Source organism: Clytia hemisphaerica, unplaced genomic scaffold, assembly GCF_902728285.1.
Source record: "Clytia hemisphaerica strain Z4C2 unplaced genomic scaffold, Clytia hemisphaerica genome assembly, whole genome shotgun sequence".
Lineage (NCBI taxonomy): Eukaryota > Metazoa > Cnidaria > Hydrozoa > Leptothecata > Clytiidae > Clytia > Clytia hemisphaerica.
This window is the reverse complement of record NW_027103430.1, coordinates 196,570-205,761: the sequence shown is the minus strand read 5'-3', so window position 1 is coordinate 205,761 and position 9,192 is coordinate 196,570. Positions and strand designations below refer to the sequence as shown.

The 9,192-nt window shown below is 33.3% G+C and overlaps 1 protein-coding gene across 1 annotated transcript; it reads right to left on the bottom strand.

The window, feature by feature from the left end:
- Positions 1 to 495: 495 nt before the first annotated feature.
- Positions 496 to 8,653, bottom strand: LOC136797964 (DNA topoisomerase 1-like). Its single transcript, XM_067054541.1, has 15 exons — positions 8,592 to 8,653; positions 8,005 to 8,082; positions 7,595 to 7,704; positions 7,197 to 7,341; positions 7,004 to 7,093; positions 6,531 to 6,591; positions 6,148 to 6,350; positions 5,798 to 6,027; positions 5,422 to 5,485; positions 3,103 to 3,412; positions 2,836 to 2,936; positions 2,231 to 2,299; positions 1,758 to 2,000; positions 1,389 to 1,565; positions 496 to 1,192 (listed from the first exon to the last, which is right to left on the bottom strand). Exons 1-15 carry the CDS (start codon positions 8,619 to 8,621, stop codon positions 1,019 to 1,021), a joined length of 2,085 nt encoding a protein of 694 aa, XP_066910642.1. The 5' UTR covers positions 8,622 to 8,653; the 3' UTR covers positions 496 to 1,018.
- Between the last annotated feature and the right edge of the window lie 539 nt (positions 8,654 to 9,192).

Sequence of the window (9,192 nt, the reverse complement as noted above, 5' to 3'; positions counted from 1 at the left end):
TGAGAAAGGTTAGAGATTGACCTCTAGCCCTTCGGGCTTGAAACTCAATGGTATGAATAGGGTTAAAGATATCTCGAGGAATCGCTAAAATTGCAAACCTCCGTTTCGGGGGCCATTAGAAAAAAGCTACCTATCTTTAAGCGATTGAAAAATATTGTTGAAATTGAAAATTTTGAAAAAGAACTTCTTCTGGGAAATAAAGTAGAGATGTTAAAGTTTTTCATGCAGCAAAAATCTTTGTAAAACCTCTTTTCCTCTAGATTTGAGAGAAATTTTGAATTTGATAGACGTTTTGGGGGCCACATACTGTAATTAATGTTCAAAACATCAACAGTATGTTACTTTATAGAAATTTTACATCGAATGCTTGTTGTGCTGAGAACTGTTCAAGGTGTAAAGAGCATTGAAAATCGTGATTTGGACCAAATATACATTTTAGTATGCATACCGAAAAGAAAATTCAAAATGGAATTCAAGGAAAAGGGACCAGAACAATTTCAACTTTTCATTCATTTTTCTCATTCATTTCTTCATTTTCATAAATTGAGCCTCAAAAAATTCAAAACAAACATTGCAAAACAGGACAATGGATACGGAGTGTAAAATTTATACATAAGGTATTTAAAAAATGTTTTAAAAAATTGTCATTGAAATAAAGCTAATCGTCGAAGCTTTTGTCCAACGAGGTTATTCGAACCAGAACAGAAAAGTCACACTGTTTTTTCGCAAAATGTGGACGGGAAAGCATTTCAAGATTGTCAAGAAGAAGTGACAGAAAGGTTCACATTGCAAATCGATCGCGTAAACGAAGTTCTCGCATGTTTGGAATTACAATAAATGACAAATCGAATCTGCTCACGATAAAATCACAATATACAGCTCATTAAACGAGGACAATATAATAATCCATAGAAAAAGACAAGAAATTTTTGAAAAAATTGAAATAAATTCTTTTAAAATGCTAAAAAGTTAAGTCGTGTTAGGGTTAGAGGAAAGTTTGTAGGAGAAGGGTGTTCATCTAAAATACAAAAGTTTCGTCAGTCATGTCGATGGCCCATTGAAACTTCTCGCGTTGAGTTTTATTGTAAATCTTTTCGATGGGTACGTCATTTTTCTTACACCATGCGATAGAAATTCGAGGATCGAGATAATTCAGTTTAGATGTTCCGAGAGCAATCTCTTTGTTTTCCTCCTGAAATGGGCGAAGAGTTTTATTTAGTTTAACCTTGCTAAAATCTTTTAATATGACTCAGATTATTTTGCATTGGACAAAGATGGAATTACGTTGGTATTAAATCAAATTGGAAAGATAGAAACCTTGATGATGGAAAAGAAGGAACCAACCACGTTGAAAGGTCATGATAATGAATGTTAAACTTAGATCATACCTTATCGGTCATGTTCACTTCAAGTTTAAAATACTGTTCTTCAAGTCGTTCGGCTTGTTTCTTCTTTTTCTCGATCATATTTTTGACTTTTTCGCTTTTGCCTTGGTTATGGTACTCTTTCTTTAGCTCTTTGATCTCCTTTTTCACAGTCTTCATTTGTTTCTTCTTGTCCTTCAGCTGTATAAAGTTATGCAAAGAATATATCAGAAATACCTCAAAGAAAGACGATGGGGTCATTAGGTTTTAGAGTTCCTTTTCAGTCGAAAAATATATCCAAAGTGCATTGTTTTAGAATGTTTTATGAGTTACTTGTATGTATGGAACCAGAATTTTCTTTCATAGTGTCTTACGTTGTATGGTTTCCTTTACCTTAGTAATAAGATTTTCCATTTGTTTATCGAAAGTTTTTGGGGGAGCACGTTGATGGTTACATAAGATAGCCACAGCACGATTGGCACGGTTGTATTGTAAGAACTTGGCCGTCACATTCGCATCAGGTTCAGTAAGTGTATCCAGTTGTTGTTGTAGTGTGTTACTGGCGTTGTATGTCCTGAAAACTTTTGCTGTTAAACCAGGCATCTGCTCACCCAAAAATTTGTTCAAACTACCAGTCTGAAAAGGAAAGAAAAGATTTTTAAGTCGTAAAAGAGTGAAAAGACATGTCCTGATTTTTCATCATTGCAAAATCAAAGACATATACTGAATAAATTATTTTGAACCAGTGTGAACATGGTGCTTCGCATTCGAAAAGTCTTTGGACAAATCTGTAATAAAATAGGAATTGTATTTCCCCTGTAAGATGTACACGTAAAAAAATAAAACATCTTTAGGATTTCACTTACATTAAGTCTGTCGAATAAGTCATCGCCTGGTTGTTTGTTCTGCTTGAAAAGCTCCAGATTTTTGTAGACCTGAAAAAACAAAGATAAACCAAGGTTCTAATCACATTAGATTTTAAGCTTGTACATTTTGATGTTACTTTAATGGGATAAATTTTCGAGGGGATTAAATTTCGCGGATTTGAGTGTCATCTGCGAAATCAAGTCCCGATGGAAATTCGGAAACCTTATCCGCAAAATATTTTGAGAAAAACTCGAAAAATGTCAAATAACTACTTTTAAAATGTTTACTGGCATCAAGGAAGCGCTTATAATGCATATTTTGACAACCAACAAATCCTGTTGATATAATCTCCCTATAGTGCCATCCGCAAAATTTTAAGTCCCTGCAAAAATTTACGACGAGGTCATTTGCAAAATTTAATCCCTGCAAAAAAATTTTCCATTAGAGTACATGGAGTTGATAAGATAGTTTTGTAAACTGCTGTTGTTATAACAGCACTTTACAATGGCAACCATTCCCGCTTATTCCCGCTTATAAATAAGCGGGAATGGTTGCCATTAGAAAAAAGCTAATAACATATATTGAAAACTTATCATCATTTTACCCTCTTTTCAACAGGAACGCTATTAGTATATCTTATGGAATCTTTTCCAAGAAAGTCAAATTCAACCACGTATTCTTCTCCATCTTTTTCCGAATAAAGTTCTGTAAGAAACAAAAAAGATAACTATTATCAGGACAATTTTGTTAACAGTCATGTTTTTCAAACAGACTGGACATAAAAAAACTGGATAAAACAGAGAGATCAAAGTTTTTTTTAAATGTATTGTTCACTATAAGTTGGTAAGAATTTCAAACAACATAGCCTTACTGATATGTTCGACTCTAAGAGAACAACAACCAACGGTATCTGCACTCTCTCCTTCTTCTTTCTCATGACCCGCTCTCAACGCAAGTTTGTCAATGAAGTACATCGCCACGGCTCTTTGTCGTATCCTCATCTCCTTTGATTTCCAGTCTGCTTTGTAATTCTCACGAATCTTGTGGACACATCCCTTCAATTTTCGAGCAGTTTCATACTTTTGCCAATCTTTTTCACCTTTGATACGCGTTGCAGCGTTCAACATTACATATTTGTTACTTCCAGTGATATTTTCAGTCCAGCAAGCCAACCATGTTACCTGAAGCACAATAAATGAAAATGCAAATGATGGAAGAAACATTAAATGATGCCCTTTCAAATTACAAACATTTTCAGGGTGTCTACGAAATATCTTTCACCATTTTCAAAGTTTCCAAGGTTTTTTTGGCAATTTTTTTATATCACCATTCTTGACGAGGTGGGTGAGAAACTATCACTACAATCATGGTCGTAATAATCTAATATTTGAGAAAAAAGGGAAATCCACCGGGAAGTTTTGAAACCACAATCGATTTGTAAGTGCTCTAAAGTAGGTTTGAAGGGTAGAGTTTTAACTCTGAGTTTTAACACTAGACTTAAGACTTAGTACCTTAGGATCTCAGGATCCAAAAGTTCAAAAATAGTCTAATAAGGCTCAGAATATAGCCTGGAAGTCTGCCAACCCCTCCTAAATTGAAATATTCGATTAAGTTAAAGAGATAGCCCAAAATCGACTTTCTCGCCAGAACTTTAAATCTTGAAAAACGTTAAAATAACCGGAATTCTCATTCTATTTCGACCATGATTGTAGCATTTGGTCCATAAAAAATGATTGCGAGCGATGGGAGCAAGAAATTTTTTGGAGCTTTAGCATCAACCAAAACTTCAGTGAGGACCTAACCCAAAAAAAGATAACATACTGTGAAAATCATGCTTTTTTCAAGGTTTCAAGGAATTCAAGGTCACTTAGACACCCTGATTTTTCTTTTTGAAAAGAATGAAAAATATATTTAATGTATCTATAAGAATATTTTTCATATCAAATTTAATGAACACCATGTACAGATAATTATAAGATAAAATAAGATAAGATTATAAAAAAATATTGAGTGTGATTATTTACGTGGGTCCCGTGCCCTCGGGGGTCCCGTGCCCCCCGTGGGTCCAAAAAAAAAACCTGTGGGTAAAAAAAAAACAAACCCGTGGGTCCAAAAAAAAACCCATGGGTTCGAAAAAAAACCCGTGGGTCCAAAAAAGACTCTATGTGTATAGAACCGCGCCGAACAAAAACCTTATGAGTTCTTTAAGTACTTTAGAGTTGTGAGACTTTTCAAGAGAGGCTGTTTTCCTACAAAAGTGTGCACAATCGTAACGTATATCTTTTATTACAAGAGATGTAAATTTCATTAAGGTAAGAAAATATTATTGATTGAATAATTGACTTTATGTAAAAATAGACTATGACAAGCCCACACATTCAATTATTTTTGAGCTTTTTCTTTTTTAAGAGTCTATAGTAGACTCCCGGTTATTCCAGAGGGGGGTAAGAATTTACTTCGAATAACCGGAATAACTGAAAAATTCGTTCTCTGGATCGAAGGAGAATATTGAACTTTTGAAGAAATTGCTTGAAGAGTGCAAATAACCATGAATATTTAAACCTGATTTTTTGAAGAAAAAAAATTTTTCGGACTGTAAAAAAAAAAGCTTGTCACACTCACAGTAGTCAGCAAAAAGGTAAAAATATCTTACACTACAGCATTTCATAAAAAAACCTAATGCAAATGTGCACAGGACTTTATAGAGCCCGGTTTCAATGAAAAGTGGAAACTCTTTGTTTTGTTCATTTCAGTTATCAAGGGGCGCGGAGAAACCAGACAAAGATTCGAATTTCGAACGTTTTTTTTTTTTCGAATTCGATCAGCTCGTCTTGTTGCACTTTAGTGTGTTGGTTTTACTTTTTTGATATTTTTGCAATTACTGTGTGGATTGCCAAACATGGAAAATCGTGAGAGGTAAGATTTTTCGAACACTCAGTCTCCCGCAGACAATATCTAAAACCAACCCGCAGTTTAAAACACACAAGCAAACAATAGAATGTTTCGATACATTTATTTTTCCGGAACCAAACCAACGTTGGATTTTTTTTCGGGGTTTTTTTTGGACCCACAGGATTTCTTTTTTGGACCCACGGGGTTTTTTTTTTTGGACCCACGGGGGCACGAACCCATGAGGGCACGGGACCCACGTAAATAATCACACTCAAAAATATTAAAAATCTGAACTTACAGAGGCATCATGTTGAACTGCTTTCCATTTTTGACCTTCTGGTGGCTGAGGTACTGGGGCAGCTCTGAAATCCAAAGAAGAATGGCAATGATAAATCCATAAAGAACAAAAAAGAAGATGGTTGCCATAGGGATAAGACTTTTCTCCAGTTATCTGACGTACATAGCAGATACCTATTTTATTTACAACCTTACATTCCTTTCAAAGTGCATTTCATTTATTAATTCTATTATCAATATCTTTACTTATGCAGGATTTAAAGTCCTAATGTGTACCAAAAAATCATTTAAGTATAAGATATAACCAGGTTGGGTTGGGTTTAGTTCAGTGAAAACAATCATAGTATAACATAGCCAAAACAGGAAATCATACTTACTTTCCGATATTGATGGAAACTTCTTTTGCTTTGACCCTTTTCTTCAACTTCCCTTGTTTTGGATGATCACCACGTCCACGGAAAAGACCTGGGGGTTCAATGCGGAAGTTACCAACTTTTTGTTTATGCCCGTCCATAATGCACATTCCATATTGTTCAGCAATGGCTGCATTTTCTTCTTTCAAGGCTAACTTTTCTTCCTTTGTTTTGTTCTTTCTGATTTCAGATTGCTGTTGAGAAAATAAATAAATTTAGATAAAGCCAAGCTAATTACAGATGATAATAAAAGTTTACAAGGAACATAAATTTTAGTAGTCTCAAGTCCTTCATTAATAAAATTGTTTACTTACCTCTTTAAAGTAATCACACATTTCTTGGAAATTGCATTTTTCTAATTTCTTGATCTTTTTGCGTTCTTGGTCTGTCATTTCTTTACGCCAATCTTCAAAGAAGTTGTTGTTGAAAATATCTTTTTTTGTGTAGTCATGCTCCAACATTTTGGAATAAAAAGTTGCAACTTCTTCAGCTCCTTCACTGAGTTCCATTAACTCTCCTAAAGGAAAATAATAAATTTTAAAAATTATGAAATGGCAATTTTTCCAAGAAAATTAGCTCTGACCATTAATCTAGTAAGTTTTCAAAGTGGCATTTTAATTTAAGATGCCATTAAGAGGACTTGGCTAAGACAGGAATCTGAATACTGGGAAGACAAACTGCATTTTAAAGTACATACCATCATAGTAAAATTTAACATTCTTTGGTAGCCTTTCATATGCAGGTGGAAAGTATGGTCCCTATAATAGAAACAAACTCAGTGATGTTTTGCTGTTGAAAATTTATTTTGCGGGACAATATTGGAAGATAATTTTTTGTCTCTCTGCAATACTGTTGTAATTCAAAATGCTTCTTTGATGTCAAAGCAGTTTAAAGCAATATGGGAATTTTTTGGATGTTTTTTCAAATTATCTAATGTGAAATTTTAATTGGTTTTAATTTCCCAAATAATCTGCCAAGTCTGATTCCTAAGAGATTTTATTCCCAAGGTGTAGAAAATCTGTTTATAATTCTGGAATAGCTGAATTTTGAGCACATAAAAAACAAACTGATGACAATTTTTACCTCCCTTTATGTCAGGGTACACAGAAGGCCACCATTTATCAGTATAACTTAGAAAGAGGATATGCATAACAAAACACGAAGACTTACATTGTGTTCAAGTGTTTTCCATTTAATTCCTTCAGGATGAGGAGTTTCTTCCCACCAACGCCAAACTTCTTCTTTGACTTCTTCCTTTTTCTGAATAAAGACCAAATTATAAATCAATAATTGAGAAGTTCTTGACATTCCCAGGTATTTAAATGAACAGCCCCATTGAAGCCCCTTAATTAAATGAACTTACCACACGTTTCTTGGGACTTTCTTTTTTGACTTCTTTAGCTTCTTTTTTGACTTTCTTTTTATCCTTCTTTTTCTTCTTTTTTTTTGAGTCTTCAAAATCTTCATCTTCTTCTTTCACTTTTCTTTTTCGAGATTCTTTCTTCACACTAAATTCAAATAACTTTATGTAAGCGACAATAAAGGAGAAAAAGAACCCCTGTGAACCCTTAACCCATCATTAAAGCTTTGAAATATTTATACTATCAGGTAATTAAGGGGGGGTTGGAATAAAAGAGGGAACTTTCAAAAACATTTTCCAAAAAATTAATTAGGGGGGGGGTGAGAGTACTAATAGACAATTTTGTTTTTAATTTGTTAAACTCAGTTTACATTCAAAAATGAAATTGAGATCAATTGTACCTTTGAAGAGGCATATCTTCGTCATCAGACATTTCTTCTTTTTTAACTTCTTTCTTTGCTGATCCATTAGAATGTCCATTTGTTGTAGGAGATTTGGTTGGAGATTTAACCTGGTTTCAAAACATTGTGTACAACATTAAACATTCAGGTGGCTTCTCTTTTATAATATATATCAAATAATATAGAGGAAGCTTCAATATTAAATGCGTACAAAAAAACAAAATTGGAGTTTCAAGTGTAAATTTCATCTTTATCGAATAATTAGCTGTCAAAGCTTTGTTTTTAAATGTTGAAAAAAATAGAATAAATTGTAAAAAAATGGATTATTTGATTTCCCAGGGTCATTTAGAATAGAAACTTAAATATAAAACATATTTGATGACAAAAGAGCAAGTTTTTAAACCACTTACTGGACTTTGTGGTTCTTCTTTCACCTTTTTTGGAATTTTTGGCAAAGTCTTTCCTGGAGACTTCAGTGGACTTTTCGACTGAAAAAATAAATTCATGATTTTCATCTGAAATTTTCACTTTAAATGTTTCATAGAAGGCATTTGTAGAAACAGCATTGTGTAGATTGCAATGTTGTTCAAATAGCTACTCTTCATTCAAATAACATAAATTTTAAATCACCCCTTCTGGGAGAAGGTTTAAGTTTTTTTCAAGTTTCAGATTACCTTAAGGGAACAAATTTTTGCCGGAACTAATATTCACGGAACTAATATTCGCAGCTAACACCAACTTTTTGCTGAAATTCTTTCATTTTCCTTAGGGGTTTTTGTGGTTTTTAGCTAAAACTACATTTTGCGGAACCAATCTTTTTCACGGTAGAGACCCAAAAACACGAAATTAGTTCCCTTAAGGTACCTAAGATGACATCCTCTTAGGTATTTTACAATTAGGGAGTTTCCCTCTAGGCAGAGTTGAATTTTTTTCCAAAGGGGAGAAGTTTGCTACCTAAGAAAGAAGCTATGATAAAAATTATGGTTTAACAACTTACATTGCCTAATAAATCAAGGTCTGCCATCATTTTGAGTTTCTTTTTGTTTGTTTTATTTATTTTTAGCTGGAAATTTTGAGGAAAAGAAACACAATGTAGTAATTTAAGAGAAAGTGTGCTTACTTAAAAAAATCAAGACTTCAAACAATAACATAATACAAAATTATCTTGAGATTTAAGTTGACATTCTAAAAAAGGTCTATCTATCATAATGGACAAAACAGCTTTCAGAGTGATTGTCTCATTATTTCCTGTGCTGCAATTCAAATTTCAGACACTAAGAACTTGACTTTAAAATCACATGCTTTTCTTTTTAAAGGGTAGAGTAATAATAGCTTGTAATAGCATCTTTTTGCATAAACAGTCGCCATGACAACCTTACAATTACTCTTTCTTTTTGTTGGCTTTTGTGATGAAGGATTTTATTGTTAACTGTTATCTCTCTCTATTTTAGAAATTGAATTCAAAATCAAAAGTGGAAAACCCTAAAATGGAGTTTCCCCTCAGAACTCATATGATAATAATAGTATAAAAGGATTATAACGACATGGAGTGGAAAATTACATTTCTTTTATTAGAGACACAAGACACAATTATAGTT